The 17,234-nt window shown below is 38.0% G+C and overlaps 1 protein-coding gene across 1 annotated transcript in view; it reads left to right on the top strand.

Moving 5' to 3' along the window:
- The window catches only part of Vipas39 (VPS33B interacting protein, apical-basolateral polarity regulator, spe-39 homolog), a 30,483-nt gene that overhangs the window by 3,994 nt on the left and 9,255 nt on the right, over positions 1-17,234 (top strand). The window contains exons 3-12 of the mRNA XM_005390202.2: positions 1,377-1,479; positions 3,749-3,895; positions 5,312-5,350; positions 5,839-5,903; positions 7,598-7,654; positions 10,176-10,268; positions 10,877-10,910; positions 11,383-11,485; positions 12,444-12,471; positions 16,123-16,196. Coding sequence (XP_005390259.1) covers positions 1,377-1,479; positions 3,749-3,895; positions 5,312-5,350; positions 5,839-5,903; positions 7,598-7,654; positions 10,176-10,268; positions 10,877-10,910; positions 11,383-11,485; positions 12,444-12,471; positions 16,123-16,196 — 743 coding nt within the window. The remainder of the gene's footprint in view (positions 1-1,376; positions 1,480-3,748; positions 3,896-5,311; positions 5,351-5,838; positions 5,904-7,597; positions 7,655-10,175; positions 10,269-10,876; positions 10,911-11,382; positions 11,486-12,443; positions 12,472-16,122; positions 16,197-17,234) is intronic.

Here is a 17,234-nt window from a genome sequence, read left to right as displayed (position 1 = left end):
GGTAACCTGGCTTTTGACCATGTCTTCATTAGACTCAGAAATGTTTGGGGTTAGATCTTAAGAAAAATCTTTGTGTTAGTGAGCTTTCCATAGCTATGATGAAATACTCACATAATCAACTTTTAAACAGAAAAGGTTATTTTCACTCACAATTTAGAAGTTCCAGATCATGACCTGGTGATTGCATTGCTTTGGTTCTGTGGGAGGGAGCACACCATCGTCCAAGCACATGGTGGAGCAAGAGTTCCTCATCTCATGGTCAGGAAGCAGGGAGAGGAATAGAAGAGGTGGGGTCCCACAGTTTCCTTCAGGGACATGCCTTCAATAATGAAAGGACCTCCCAAGGTGTCACATTACTCAAAAGTTCCACTGTGTTAACGAGGGGACCAAGCCTTTAATGCATAGGCCTTTGGGAGACATTCAGGATCCAAACTATAAAAACCTTCAGATAGAAAAGCACTTGGAACCCTATGAGAAAAGAGGGAGAAAGGTTGTAAAAACTGATTCTCTACCTTTCTTACTTTACCTTCTTAACATGATTCATTCCTTTCAGTTTCTTTTAGGAACCTCAAGTCTTATTTCATGTGATATAATTTATTATTGTTGCTATTATTATTATTATTGAAATTGTATCCCGTGTTGGTCTTACACATCTGAGGTCAATCAGTCCTCCTGCCTCAGCCTCACAAGGAACTGGCACTGTCAGCATTCACCTCTGTGCCCAACTAATTTATTTTTGAAAGACAACCTAGATTGAAGATTCATCCTTAATTGTGTCTATGTTTTTGTGGGTACTGGGAATCAAACTTAGGAATTGGGAATCAAACTTAGGACCTTGCACTTGCGGGACAGGTGCTGCACTGTTGAGCTATATCCGCTGCCCAATTGTATTTTATAAATGAGGAAACCAGCCGGGCATGGTGGTGCAGGCCTGTAATCCCGGCACTCGGGAGTCTGAGGCAGGAGGATCGTCGCAAGTTCAAGACCAGCCTGGGCTGCAAAGTGAGCTCACGGTCAGCCTGCACTGCATAGCTAGACCCTGTCTCAAAAAGACAAACAAAAACAGAAATATAAATGAGGAAACCAAATCATTTTTGGAAGGTGAATAAATTCAGTCAGATTTTCACATCAAGTCATTTCTGGGAATGTAATTAGAATTCGAAAGTAGCTCTGATTCCTTCTAAGTCTTTTGCCAATGTACTGCAGTGTTGGCTGAAATACAAATTGTTTTCTTGGAAAATATGTGGTAGGCTTGGTTTTCGGTTTTAGAGGATGAAACTTTGGCCACCTTGAAGTCTCAGCTGCTCACTTTTTGGTTATGAAAAGAGGTGGGAAATGTTGGTTGCTGGAGTACCCTGCCTTATGTTCCTCTACAGTTAAAGGAATCCAAGCGGGCAGTGAATAGCCTTCGAGACTTTGTGGATGACGATGATGATGATGAACTGGAGCGAGTCAGCTGGAGTGGCGAACCTGTGGGAAGTAAGTAGAAAAGGCCCTGTGGGGGGATAGAAATTCAAGGTTCTTGTTACTAACGAAAGCTCCCTTGTTTGTGGCAATCTTTAAAGGGTATGAGGTTAGACTGTTATCAGATGAGCATACATCTGGAACTTTAACCCTAGAAGAAGATACTTGGGGGCCGGGGATATAGCTCAGTGGCATATAAGCACCTGCCTGGTAAGCACAAGGTCCTGAGTTCAATACCCGGTACCAAAAAAAAAAAAAAGAAAATATAGCAGTAATTTCCATATGGCTACCTATGTCTCTTGTCCTAGGGCAGATAATTAGCTGGCTATTTAAGACTCATGGGGGTGCTTGTTAAAATTACAGATTCCTAGGTTTTACCCCAGAGGGTTATTCAGCACATCTTTCTTTGTTGTTGTTAGGGACTGAACCCGGTGTCTTGTATTTGCTAAGCTTGTGCTCTATGACTGAGTTGTACTGAAGACATAACTTTTAATAAGTGTGGTTTGTGATTCTAAAAGGTAGTCATGTTTGGAACTGTTGATTTTTCGTTTTCTTTTCTTTTCTTTTTTTTTTTTTGAGACAGGGTTTTGCTGTGTAGTTCAGGCTGGCCTGGAACTCACAGTGATCCTCTTGCCTCAGCCAACCAAGTGCTGGGATTACAGGCATGCGCCACCACACCTGCTTTGGAACTGTTGGTTTAAATAGTTATAACTGGTTGGCAGAACTAATTTCCGTAGCCATCATCCCTTACTACTTAGTCCATATGGTATGTAGTGCTATTTAACACCTTCGCAGGGTCCATCTGATTTTTAGGAAATATTTTTAATTTAAAAATTCCTAAAAAATGGGATATGCTGTAACATGATTTATAAATCAGAAAGGTATTACAGTATACCTTTGAGAAAGTATTCCATTGAAGTTTCCCATTCACACTGATGAATCTTCTCAGTTCTCAGTCCCTGCCTCCCAAAAGGTAATCACTGTTGTTGGCATATTTTATAACCATAAAGATCCTTTTTGCATTTGGAAATGCTTATAAGAATATTTATTTTTATATCTGTATATATGAGCAGAAGCACACTATACCTTGCTGTTTTCCATCTTTTGTACTTTTTTTTTTTTTTTTTGGTACCGGGAATCAAACTCAGGACCTTACGCTTGCTAGGCAAGTGCTTGTGCCACTGAGCTATATCCCCGTTGTTTTCATGTGTTAACATAGTTTAGAGATCTTTCAGTATCAGTATATAAAGAACTTTCTCATTCTCCTTTAACTACTTGTATAGAATTACATTGTATGGATTACTGTACATTATCAAGCAGACCACTGTTGATGAACTTGAGATTTTTTTCAACCATTTTGTATCAGTGATCTTATCAATGATCTTGTGTTCTGACTATATATGTGCATGTGAAAGGTCAATTCTTAGAATGAAATTGCTGGCATAGGATGTTTGCATTGATATTGGATAGATACTGCCACATTTCCCACCATAGAAGTTGTATGAATTTGTACTCCCACCAGTAGCATGGGAGGGCTCCTGTTTCCCCACAGCCTCTCTACTGTAGGGTACTATCAAGGTTTTGGGTCTTTGTCCCTGTTACAGAGGACCAGTGATATCCCATTGTATTTTCTTTTATTTTTTAGTGCTGGGGATTGAATCCAGGGCCTAGAACATTATAGGCAAGCATTCTACCACTGAGCTATGTGCTTCATTTACTGTACTTGTGGTTTGTAATACTGTTCCTAAGAATGAAGTGTAGCATCTTTTCATATATTAAAAAACCATTTTGAATTTTCTTTTCTGTGGTCCATTTATTCATATCCTTTGCCTATTTTCCTGGTGATTAGTATTTTTGTTTGATTTGTTGTTTTTTGCAGTACTGAGTATAAGAATTGGACCCTGGACCTCACACCTGTTAGATGAACATTCTCCCACAGGGCTACCAAAGTCTATATCCTCAGCCCTTCTGAAAATTTTTAGTTTGAGTTAGGGTCTCACTGAGTTGGCCAGGGTGACCTCAAACTTTCGATCCTCTTGCCTCAGCCTTCTGAGTAGCTAGTATTACAGGTATTACTAGCTACTGATCCTCTTGCCTCAGCCTTCTGAGTAGCTAGTATTACAGCCACATGCCCACCTGATTAGTTTATTTGCATCTTCTTTCCCTCATCCCATCTTGGCCAAGGGACCAAGCCCTCTGGTAAAAGCCTATAGAGTTTGTTGGATGTTGGATATAAGGATTTATTTGGGTAAGACTTAATGATTTAGTTCTAACTGTCTTGCAGGTATCTCATGGTCCATCAAAGAGACTGCTGGTCATAGTGGGTCAACCCATGAAGGACGCGAACAGCTAAAGAGCCGAAATAGTTTCTCCTCCTATGCACAACTACCCAAACCTTCTTCTACCTACTCCCTGAGCAGCTTCTTTAGAGGTTAGAAAGTGATGATTAAAGGGATAGCGAAGTCTTTTTCTTTTTCAGAAAAATTCTCTGGCTATAATTTACATTTACTCCATGAGAAAAAGATTAAATTATTAAAGGGTAATAAGTTATCATTAAAGCTGGCAGCTGAGTTGTAGGAGTTAGAGAAATGAGAGAAATTTACAAACATTGGACTGGATTTGTAGAACATGATGAAGAAAATTGGCATTAACCCAATGACAAGAGACTGAAGAAATTTGCCTAGTTCAAAATTCCTGCTTGCCCATTATGCAATGCTGTTGAGAATCCTTGTGTTTTGCAGGTGGGAATTGAAAATGGCATGGCCACTGTAGAAGATAGTATAATAGTTCCTCAAAAAAATTAAACATAAAATTGCAATGTAATTTAGAAGTTTTACTTCTAAGTATATACTAAGAAGAATTGAAGGCAAGGACTTGAATGAGTATTTGTAAACTGGCATTCATTATTATTATTCACAATAGCCAAAAGATGGAAACAGTCCATATGTTCATTGAGGGATGTACAGATAGCCAATGTATGGTGTACATGTACAGTAGACTATTATTCAGCCTTACAAAGTCATGAAATTCTGATAACATGCTGCAAGATGGATAAAGCTTGAAGAGATTATGCTGAATAAGAGAGATACAAAAGGATAAATATTATTCATGTAGTATTCATAGAGACTGAAAGTAGAAGGGTGGTGGGTGAGAGGGATGGAGAGTTACTTCTTAAGGACACAGAGTCTCATTTTTCGATGATGAAAACGTTTTGGGTTTGGACAGTGGTAATGGCTGTACAACAGTGTGAATGTACTTAATGCTACTAAATTACACTCTTAAAAATGGTTAAAATGGCCAGTCGTGGTGGTGCATGCCCATAATCTCAGCTGCTTGGGAACCTGAGGCAGGAGAATCCAAGTTTGAGGTCAGCCTGGGCAACTTAGTGACACACTGTCTCAAAATAAAAATAAAAAGGGCTAGAGACTCTGTGTTGAGTCATTAGTACTGTCACAAAAAAAAAAAGAAAGGAAAATTAAAGTGGTAAATTTTATTGTTATATATTTTTTCCGTAATTTATCCACCCCTGCTTTGAGACAAGGTCTCACCATGCAGTTAAGGCCGGCCTTAAATTCACTGTGTAGCCCAGGCTGGCCTTGAACTTGAAGCAATCATCTTGCATCAGTCTCCCGAGTGCTGAGATTACAGGTATGCACCACTATACCTGGCTGTCCCCCCACTGCCTTTTAATAGCACCTCCAATTTCTGAGGTCAAGTAAAACCTTTTACAAGCCTCAAGTTTGTTCCTTTATTATGTAATAAAATTCTATGTACTATATCCTTAACCAAGAACAGACAACGCTGACTTGAGCTCTGTTGACTTCTTTCTTGTGTTCTTTACTCTTAGGTAGAACTAGACCTGGAAGTTTCCAGTCTCTTTCTGATGGTAAGCATGGGGCTCTTTTTCTTGATTGCCGAGGGAGATGTTGCTGAACTGGGGTACAGTCTGGGGAATGAGCATAGGTAGTAATCAAAATAGATGAACTTTATTCTGAATTTACCATAATTAATAGAGAAATTTTCTGATGATAAGTAAGGAAGTAAAGATCATTCAGGGTACAGCAAGAGGGGACTTCTTTTAAGGAAGAATTGAGATCTACCTGGGCATGGTGGCACATGCCTGTAATCCCAGCACTTAGGCTGAGGCAGGAGAATTGCTGTGAGTTTGAGGCCAACCTGAACTACATAGTGAAACCCTATCTCAAAAAGACAAAATAAAAAAAATAAAAAGAACTGAAATTTGCTTTTGGCCATAAGATATCTTGGGAGGCTACAAGTCTAAAAATGTGTGTGAGAAGGAGGCAGTAGAAGAAATAAATTACATGAAACAGGACTCATGGCACCTTTCTGAACCAGCTATCTGTTCTTTTTCAGCTTTGTCTGACACACCTGCTAAAAGCTATGCTCCAGAGCTGGGGAGGCCCAAGGGGGAGTATAGAGTAAGTTATATCTTAATATTGATGTGCCACTCAGGTCCCTGGGCATATGTTTGACTTAATTTTTGAAACTCTTTGTACAGATACTACAGTCATTTTGTTGCTTAATGATGTGGACATACATTGTGCAAAATGTAACATTAGAGAGTTTCATCATATGTGAACATCATTGAGTATACTTTCCCAAACCCAAATGGTATAGCTTATTATATGCCTAGTCTATATGGTATAGGATATTGCTGTAAACCTGAATGTACTGAAGGCTGCGGGCTGTTGTAACATGATAGTACTTTTGTATCTAAACATATCTAAATGTAGAAAAGGTATGGTAATATGAAGCAATAGGAATTTTCAGCTCCATTGTAATCGTACTGTTGTATGTGTGGTCCATCATTCACCAAAATGTCAACATGCAGCACGTAACTGTAAGAGATTCCTCTTTTAATGACCCACCCATTTGAACTTACTGTTTGGACTTACAACCGAGGCATGCTGTTCAGACTTACAACCTGCTGCTTGGACTTACAGTCCACATTCAGACTTACCAAGCTGGAACATGAGCAACAGTGAAGCTTTATGGTGGCTTCTACAGTAAAGTACTATAATTTTTGTCGATTGTACTGTACAGTAAAGTACTATAGTTACATATTCTGTAATACATAACAGTGCATGTAAGACCCAAATAAAAGGAGTCATCAAGTTGGAGTTATTTTTGACAATTTGTTTTGAAATTGTAATGTACATACTGTACACAATTCCTCATTTACTGACCAACTCATTTAACAACCTAGTGGCAGGACTGGAACTTGGTTGTTAAGTGAAAAACGTCTATATTTTAAATGTGCAGGTGTCTCCCCAACCCACCTCCACACTATGGTACTGGTAATTAAATCCAGGGGCCTCGCTCTTGTTAGACCACTGAGCTCTTTATTCTTATTTTATTTTGGGATGTGGTCTTATTAAGTTACCCAGGCTGCGCTGGAACTTGTGATCCTTCTTTGCCTTAGCCTCCTGGGCACCTAAGATGACAGACATGTGCCACTACAACTGGCTTAACGCCCTTTTGTAGATAAGAAGACTGGGGTAATTAATGCTTACTTGGGGTCTCACAGCCAGGAAAGTGTGATACATGGACTCAAAAATCTTTTCTGACTCAGTCCTACCATATTTTTCTGACGTATTACCCTATCTCTTGAAGGCTGTACTTTGAAACTCAATGAGCCTCACAGCAGTCTGGATGCTTGGCTGAAATTCAGTAACTTTTACAATAGTTAGATGCTTGGTAGAATGTATATTCCCATGAAGCATATAAAAAATACAAAATAATTCATAGGGAAGAAACTGTATTTTAAGATCAAACAAGGAATATGTTTCATATATTACTGTCTGTCTCTGTTTTGACCAAAGGTATTAATCATTAGGATTCAAAGTGTGACTAATTGCATCTAGGGGTTGAAATTCTGAACCAGTAAGCATAGGATTACTGGTTAGTCATTTGGGTCATCCCTCTTTGATCCATCTCTTCCTGCTCGTATTGTCTCTCCTGTAATTCCTTAAAAAACTCAAAATAAGACAATTTCAGTTCATTTTTCTCATCAGTTGCCTTGACAAAATGTATCCCCCTTGGCGACTGAGGCTGAGTTTGAGGTGATCTGATCCTTTAACTTCCTAGGATTCATATATTGCTGCTATTCTAGGATTACAGCAATGACTGGAGCCCCAGTGATACAGTGCGACGCCTCCGAAAAGGCAAGGTAAGGCCCCTGTAGAGAGAATTCCTGTAGGATGCACTGGTAAGCTGCATTTGCTAAATTGGAACTACTAAACAAGGAAGTTTTTCAAGAAGAAAATGAATATGCTCAGATTGAAAGTTACGTGCAGAATTTTTTACTTGCCAGGCTTTAAGTGTTTCCTTGATTGTTTGCAGGGAAAATAGTGATGGGTGAGAGGAAAAAGTACATTTAATTAAAAGTGAGCATAATCTTTTAAGTTTAGTTCTGTGATTCATTGTGAGTTAATTTTTGTATGTCTTGTGAGATAAGGTTGAGGTTCATTGTCTTTTTTGCATGTAGATCCCAGTTTTTTTCCAGCACTATTTGTAGAAAAGACCATCCTTTCCTCATTGAATCATTGTGGTACCTCTCTTGCAACTCAGTTGATGATGTATGTGTTGAGCTCTTTCTGGACTCTTTATTCTAGTTTATTGACTTATTGTCCTTATGCCAGTGCTATTTGGTGATTGTAGCTTTGTAGATGTCTTGATGTCAGATAACTTCAACTCTTTTGAAACTTTCAACTTTCTGTTTTGTTCTTCACTTGCAAAATTTTTTTGGCTGTTCTGGATCTTCTTTTTATATAGATTGAAATATCAGCTTGACAATGTCAATAAAAGAACAGCTGGGACTTTGTTCTTTGTTTTTTTTTTTTTTTACAGTGCTGGGGATTGAACCCAAGGCCTTGTGCACACTAGGCAAGCACTCTACCACTGAACTATATCCCAGTCCTGGAATTTTATTGAATCTATAAATTACTTTTAGGAGAATTAACATCGTAAATAATTAACGGATCAAAATAGATCATAGACCTAGATGTAAATAAGTGCTAAATATGTAAAATTTCTAGAAGAAAATATAGGTGAAAATTTTTGTGAGCTTGGGTTAGGCAAAAATTTATTCCCTAAGACACAAAGAACATTAATAATAAAAGAAAAAATTATGGTGAAGTGGACTTCATCAACATTAAAAACTTTTGTTTTTTGAAAACATTGTTAAAAACATGAAAAAACTTAGCAGCCTGGTGTGGTCATGCGTGCTTGTAATCCCAGCACTCAAACCAAAACCCAAAATAGACCAAAAAAAACAAGGTTGGGAGAAAATATTTGTAAAATTCATATATTATAAAGGACCTATACTCAGAATATATTTTTAAAAAGTCTTACAACTTAGTGATAAAAAGATAGACAAACCAATAAAAAAAATTGGCACACGATTTGACCAGATACATCACAGAGGACATTCAATTGGTCAGTAGCACTTGAATATATGATTAACATTATAGTTACCAAAAAAAGGTAAATTAAAACCATGAGATATCAGTAAACTGCCATTAGAATGGCTAAATTTAAAAAGATTTTTCAGATCAGGTGTTGGGAGGATGTAGAGAAACTAGACAACTAGACTCACATATAACTGACAGGAATGTAAAATCATAAAATTACTTTAGAGAATAATCTGTTCTTATAAAGTGAAATAGACCCTCTCTGTATGCCCAGCACTTCTACTTCTAGACACTTAGAGTCCAACTGTATTAAAACATATGGCCATATATTGACTTGTACTAAATGTTCATAGCAGCTTTTTTTTCACAAAGGCTTCCAAATGGAAACCACTGAAATGTCCTCAGCAGCTAAATGGATAAACAACTGATATATCCATATAATAGAAAACAACTTGGGGCTGGGGATTTAGCTCAGCGGCACAGTGCCTGCCTGGCAAGCACGAGGTCGTGAGTTCAATTCCCGGTACCGGAAAAAAAAAAATAAAACAAAACAAAAAAAAAAAAAAAAAACCCAAACAAAGAAAACAACTTGACAATAAATAGGAGTGAACTAGAACTAACACAACACAGTTTCATGTCAGATTGAAAGAAAGAAGCCAGTTACCGAAGAGTACATATTATATGATTTTGTTTTTATGAAGTTCTAGGAAAGGCAAAACTGTAGTGACTGAGAACAGATGAGCACTTGCCAGAGGACAGGGAAGAAGGGAGGTCATTAATGTCAAAGTGGACAAAGGACCTTTAGGGGATGATGAAAATGTTCTGTATTTTTGTCATGGTAATGGTTACATTGGATGTTTAGACTTTTCAAACTATACAGTTAAACAGAGTGGGCTTTATTATATGTAAATTGCATCTTATTTTTTAAAAACTGAGTAATCTTTGTTGACTTTTTCAAGACTTTAGGACCTTATTAGCATCTTGTAGGGCAGTGGTGGCGAATCTATGGCATGTGTACCACAGCTGGCTATTGTTACCACTGAAAGGTCTAAAAGGTTTACCATCACTATTATAGGGCGTCAGACTGAACTAGAGAGCATGTGGTGGGAACCTACAGTCTCACAGAGTCCTAGGGAGCATAGTGTAAATACAAAGAAGCTCTCTTGGGGGACATTTTCTTTCACTGTTGCTCATCCCTTACTATCTGGTGACATAGGAATGTAGGAAACTTTCTTTTGTCTTCTTCCTTTTACACTAATTGTGTTCATACTCTGCTAGGTCTGCTCACTGGAAAGATTCCGCTCCTTACAGGACAAGCTACAACTCCTAGAAGAGGCAGAAAGCATGCATGATGGAAATGTCATTACTGCAGTGAGTTGTAGGGTTTTGTTTTTACTGTTATTTTGTTGCTATTACTTTTCTTACTGTTTTTGTTTTTGAGATAGGCCCTCACTATGTAGCCCAGACTGGTCTTCAATTTGTGATCCTTCTGCCTCAGCTTCCCAAGTGCTGGGATTATAAGCCCCTTGCTCTTGTCATTTCTTTAATTGTTGTTGAAACACAAGTTTCTAAAAATCTGATCAAATAGACTTTACTGTCTTGGGTTAAATGTCAAGTAATGATCCTGGATTTCTCTGTGAGCTGAGGATTCTCCAGGAGTCCGTGGTCTAAGGCCTGCATCGTACATGGAAGTCTTGCTAGTAACCAAGAGTAGAACATTGGCCCAGTCTGTGTTATACAAAGTAATCTGTGGGAGGAGAGATGTGAGAGTAGTCTCCCAGGGGGCAGTATATCTCAGCCTATATGGGCATGGGTATTATGTGGACATCACCTTTCCTTCTATCCCACAGACAGATCTGTTGTGCTTACCTGAAAAGATTCTTAACAAGTTGTTGCCTCTTTGCTAGACAGTCAAACGTTTTTGTGTTTGAAAGGTTGCGTATTCTGTGTTGCATGTTCTTTGTTCTCTTTTCCTCTAGGTTCTAATCTTTCTGAAGAGGACGCTGAGCAAAGGTGAGGATGGTTTAAAGGAAATCTCCACTCAGCAAGGTATCTTTGAGGAAGGAATATGTGGCTTTCATACCAGAACTCACCAATGTCAGTCCATGTCAGAGACAGCTGAGGTGGCCTGGGACTTGGGAGCACACATTATATAACTGAGGGCATCCTCAGAGTGATGACTACATTAGTCCAAAGCCCTCTCTGTTTATTAGACAGATGGCTAGTTTGCTTGAGAAAGTAAGAATCTAATGCTAAATGCCTACTTTTGGGTTGATAAGAATTGAAAAGCTGACTCAGTGGTTATGATTTACCCTGGACAATAGAGGCTACTGATGGTGAATTGAAACATAGGGGTTAAACTATTCTTAGCTTTTGCTAAGCTTTGAGGAGAAGATGTTTGGAACATGTGAATAGGGAGGCCAATTTCAGACTTAAGTAAAAGCGTACTCTTTTCTCTCCCTCATTCCTTCTTCTTGCCTGCCAGAGATCCTCTTCCGAGAGCTGGAGGTGCGACAGGTTGCCCTCAGACATCTCATTCACTTCCTTAAGGAAATAGGGGATCAGAAGCTGCTTATAGACCTCTTCAGGTAAGACCTGATCCTCTTGTCTATCAAATTTATTAAGTACTTTTTCAAAGCATTCTGGGGGATACAAAGAAATAGAAGATACTGCCCTTTTCCTAGAAACATTTGGAAGGCAAGACATTAAATGTGAGAAGGTAGCTAACAGTACTATAGTCTGTGATAAGGTAACAGTACAGGAGGATGGCTAAAAGCTAGGTTCTAGAGTCAGAGATCGATACCTCTGTCTGAGGTCTGTGGCTCAAAGTAACTCTAGTTACCTAGTGATTCCAGAACAGTGATGAGCTGCCCTAAAGACTAAGAAGGGAAAGCAGGTTATTGATTAGGGTTAAGATTATGGATTGGTAGCCAGGAATTTGCAAAAGTATACCTGCTCATGGATTTAGGCTGTTCTCTCCCTCCCCCTCCCCCTCCCCCTCCCCCCCATCAATAAGGATGTATGAAAAAAAAAAATTAAAAAAAAATATAAGGACATATGAAGCATCATCTCTGTGCCAAAGCAGTGATGTTAATTTTGTTGTTATATTTAGAGTCAGGAGGAATCAAAGACAAAAGTTCCTGGGCTTTAAGGTCTTACCAAATATGTTATAAAAATAAAGAGTAATACAAATACCTGTTTTCAGGAGTATTTTGACAGAGAAGAGTGCTTTACTCATATCAAAAACATAAATAAACACGGTCACTGTGGACTGGAGTAGGTTTTCTTTAAGCTTTCAGTGCCCTTCAATGCCTTCTTGTGGTTACTTGTTTTTCAGCTAGAAAGAACAGAGGAACACTGAAATGTGAATGACCAGGTATTTTGAAAACATTGCTAGTGGTAGAAAATTTAAGAGAAAGGCTTATCTCACAAAGTGAGGGAAACAAGTTTGAATTGTGTTTCTTCTAGACATTCACCGATTTTGAGAGGTTATAATGCCACACATCAATAGATAAAAATGCCCTGCTCCCTTCTGCTTCTTCCCAGGTTCCTAGACAGAACAGAAGAGCTTGCGGTAAGTGTGGCCTTTGTTTCAGTTGGGAACCTATGTAATAGACATGAAGCCAAAACCCAGCCTCCACCATCCTAGACTGATTGAACTGTTTCCTTTGGCACTGATTATATCCAGAGGACAGAGGGATCTAGGAAGCCTGAAAACTTAACACAAATGGTGTACGGTTTCTTTTAATGTGTTCTTTTGCTTGGGCTTATCAATAAAAAAAATTAATTAATGAAAACTGGAGTGATCAGTTTGTAATTTCTTTTTTTAGTCGTTTTCAAGTCCTGGTTTGCTAGGGGTTCTTGGGTTTTGGCTTCTAACAGTAAAGAAAATGTTAACAGCTGAGAGGATAAGAAACCAGATATAGGTCATGAGTAAAGGTAGATCAGAGGCTGGTACACTCAATATACATTTTGACTGAAAGCTCAGTGGCCAAGTATGAAAATTGATTTTTGGCAGATTTTCACAATCAGAATGAACTGGAATACAAGCATGAATATGAAATTCCACCAACTTAATGGAATTATTAAAAATTTAGTGAATCATTTTTTAAAGTTTGACATTGCAATGCAGAAATAAGAATTTCTGGGGCAATCCACTCTCTGGGCCCCCTTCTATTTCTTAGAAACTTTTCTTCCATTCAATAAATTCTTCCTACCCTTAACCTCCAAAAAAAAAGAAGAATTTCTCAGCACTGTTAATGGAAGGATTTTCCTTTATTATCATACCACACATTTGTGATGATACCAGGATACACATTCAGCTGGCAAATTTAATAATATTGTTAGCTTTTTTGTACAACAAAATATAAAGAAAATGTTTTTCAGTAACATAGTTTCTAAAAGGAACTTGAACTTAAAATTCAAATCATAAGAAAGTTTGGGGGCTGGGGATGTAACTCAGCGGCATAAGTGCTTGCCTGGCAAGCCTGAGGTCATGAGTTCGATTCCCGATACCAAAAAAAAGAAACTGTCAGGAAATATAAGCCCAATGCTGATAATCTTTGGGGCTGGGGATTTAGCTCAGCGGCACAGTGCCTGCCTGGCAAGCGCAAGGTCGTGAGTTCGATTCCTAGTACCAGAAAAAAAAACAAAAAAAAAAAAAGAAAGTTTGAAAAATCCTGTATCTTAATCTACTGAAAATGATTGGTCTGTAGTATTCATTTGAAAAATTTGCTGGGCGTGATGGCTCACGCCTGTAATCCCAGCACTTGGGAGTCTGAGACAGGAGGATTGTTGTGAGTTTGAGACCATCTTGGGCTACAAAGTGAGCTTAAAGCCAGTCTGAACTTCATAGCGAGACCTTATCTCAAAAAAAGACAAAAAAAAAATTTATTGTATTTTAGACTCTATAGGTTCAAAACTATGAAGAATTTTCCTTATAGAACATTCTTAAGAGGTTTGTTGTTTTGAAGTTTGGTTATTGAAAATATATGTGGGGGCTGGAGGTACAGCTCAGTGCCACAGTGCTTACCTGACAGATGGGAAGTCAGTTCAATTCCTGGTACCTACCAAAAACAAAACAAACAAAACAAAATACACACATACATACACACAGAGAATGAATGTGTTTTGGGTAGCTTTTTTTATATGAAACAGTTTTTTCTTATACTCATTATGTTTGAATTAAAGGTGCATTTTATATAAATTTAGGGTTTTCCAGTCTTGTAAGGATTAAAAGTGGCAAAGCTGATAGTCTACTTTTAGTTTATTCTAGAATATAAGTGTTTTCCAAGTAGACTTTTTCTTGAAAAACTTGGGTCAAAGTGAGATTAACAAAAAATTAACTATAGTTTTTTTTTTTTTTAATTATTAATACATGTTTGCAGTACATAATGATTACATTCACTGTAGGGAATTGGTACGTGTACATAACACATTTCAGTTCTCTTTTCCCTTTCCCTTAACTATACTTCTTTTCTTTAATATTATAAATGATTGTATACCAGATATTTTACAAACATTAAATTATATCTTTTTTTTTGGTCTTTTTGAGACAGGGTCTCACTATGCAGTTCAGACTGGCCTTGAGCTCACTTTGTAGCCCAGGCTGGCCTTGAACTCTCAACAATCCTCCTGCCTCAGCCTCCCGAGTGCTAGGATTATAGGCGTGTGCCACCACGCCCAGCTAAATTATGTCATTTTTGTAGTCTCTTTCATATTGTCATTTACATTTTAATGTATGTCATTTTGCTCTGAAAGGATATACTTCCAAAAGTCATTTCATTGTCTTAATATTCATATCATGTTTATTTTTGATCAATTAGTTTTATTTTTCACTTGGGAAAGTTTTTAATAATTGTATACAGAATTACAGCTTTGAGAATCATTACTAATTATTGTACCATTTAACTCTTACAATTAACAAATGGACACATACATCAATTTGTTTGTGGTACTGATGAGTGAAGGCTTTGCTTATGTTCAGTAGGCACTTTACCGTGGAGTTGTTTCCCCCGCCCTACATCAGACTTTTTTTTAGAATTTTTTTTTTTTTTGGTACCAGGAATCAAACTCAGGACCTTGCACTTGCCAGGTAGGTGCTTATGCTGCTGAGTTATATCCCAGGCCCTTTTTTTTTAGAATTTTAAAACAGCATATAATGAGATTGTCTGTCAGAGTTGCATGTAGAATCTATAGCATTTGAATATGAATAGTTTAGCTATGAACAGTTTATCAGAATGACATACCCTATTCATATTACTCATATTGTTAATTGTTACTTAACATGATATACTATCATTAGTCATATACATTGTTGAGGATGCCAAAAATATGTTAAAATGAACATTTAGCCTTTTTTTTTTTTTGGTGCCAGGAATCGAACTCACAGCTTCATACTTAGCAGGCAGACACTGTGCTGCTGAACTGTATCTCTGCCTCGCCGCCTTTTTTTTAGACAGGATCTTGCTGTGCAGTTCAAGCTAGGCTGGCCTCAAACTCACAGTGATCCTCCTAGCTCAGTTCTCAAGGGCTAGAATTACAGGTGTGCAGCACTATGCCTGGCACATTTAGCTTTTTGGTTTTTCAAAAGTGAAGGTTTGCCAGGCATTGTGGTGCAAGCATGTAATCCCAGCACTCAGGAAGTTGAAGCCGGGAGGATCACTGTGAATTTGAGGCCAGTTTGAATTACAGTGTGAGACCCTGTCTCAAAAGAAACAAACAAAAAAACAAAATAAAAAGCTAAGGCTGAAGTATTACAGCTATAAGTGGTTAAATACTGAGACTAAAGCCAAACTTCAGGATAAAGGTAGGTACTGTGACTACTGAGTGCTTCTTTACAGATCAACACTGTCCAAGCCAAATTCCTAAGATGATAAAAATAGTCTTTATTTGTGCTACCTGATTTGGTAGTCACTAGTCACTTATAGCTAGTGAGTACTTAAAAAGTGTCTAGTGCAACTAAGGTCCCAAAATTTTAATCTGTTTAAATTTATATTACACAACCAGATGGGGCAAGTGGCTGCCATATTGGACAGAGCAGTTAAAGATAAGCCTTCTAGTGATTTTGAATCACCCCCTCCAAGAATCCCATAACTCTCTACACCCAGAAAGAATCCCCAAGAATAAAGATTTTACGATTTTTAAGCATGAAAAATCCACTTATACAGCTACCTGTCCTCCAAGGAGAAAAAAATGGCTCAAAACTTTTTTCTCTCTTTTGTAGCTATCCCATTATCGAGAGCATTTGAATATTCAGGACCCTGAGAAGCGAAAAGAGTTTCTTAAGACCTGTATTAGGTAAGTATGAGAGAGAAATTGTTTTAAATTTAAATGCCTTTATAGAGGTGGAATGAAGGGAATAAAAGGATAAAATGCATAGGCATGGGAAAGTTAATTAATTATACAGGTATCATTAAAAGTTATCTCATTCAGTGGCTACCAAATACTAGTGCCATGGGGCAGGGGTAGAGCTTAGCAGCATAAGCGCCTGCCCAGCAAGCACAGGGTTCGCAGTTCAATCCCCGGTACCAAAAGCAAAGCAAAGCAAAACAAAACAAATACTAATGCCAGAGTCTTCCCTGGTTGGTGGTAAGCTTAGAAAAATAGATAATCTAGAGAGTTTTTTCCTAAAGCCAAATTTACTTAATTTGTAAGTATCTTTTGTTCTCACATTTTATTACTACTTCTCCCCCTCCTTTTTGTTTTTTTTTTCTGGTACCGGGAATCAAACTCACGACCTTGCGCTTGCTAGGCAGGTACTGTTCCACTGAGCTAAATCCCCAGCCCCGCCCCACTCCTTTTTGGTAGTAATAGTTTTTTATAACCTTATGTAATAAAAAACTGGCAGCTCTTTATGGATCTTACATATTTTTTTGTGTATGTTACTGGTCCTTAAAACTCCAGAGTTCAAAAACCACTGACTTGCAGAATAATTGCAGAATAATAGAAGCCACATAGTACATCAGAAGGCAAAGATTTCAGGTTCCCACTTTTTTTTGGATAATATAATTGAATTTCAGAATTCTTCCTAGAGTGAGTTGAATAGAGAAATAATGGAGGGCCAGGGATGTAGCTCAGTGGCACAAGTGCTTGCCTGGCAAGCATGAGGTCCTGAGTTAGGTCCCTGGTACCAAAAAAAAGAAAGAGGAATAATGGAACACTTTCTAAAGGATAGTACTGTATGAACTGTCTTCTGTCCTTGGCTTTGCCTTCTGATGTACTATGTGACTTTTAAGCAAGACACTGCCCCTCAACTACTTCATGTATAAAAACATAGTTTTATAGAAGGAATCTTTGGCATTTGTGTTGATTTTTGCAGTCTTTGCAGTCTTCAAA

This window comes from Chinchilla lanigera, unplaced genomic scaffold, assembly GCF_000276665.1.
Source record: "Chinchilla lanigera isolate Chin_1 unplaced genomic scaffold, ChiLan1.0 scaffold00037, whole genome shotgun sequence".
Classification (NCBI taxonomy): Eukaryota; Metazoa; Chordata; class Mammalia; order Rodentia; family Chinchillidae; genus Chinchilla; species Chinchilla lanigera.
The sequence above is the reverse complement of the archived record's forward strand: the minus strand, read 5'-3'. Positions and strand labels throughout refer to the sequence as shown.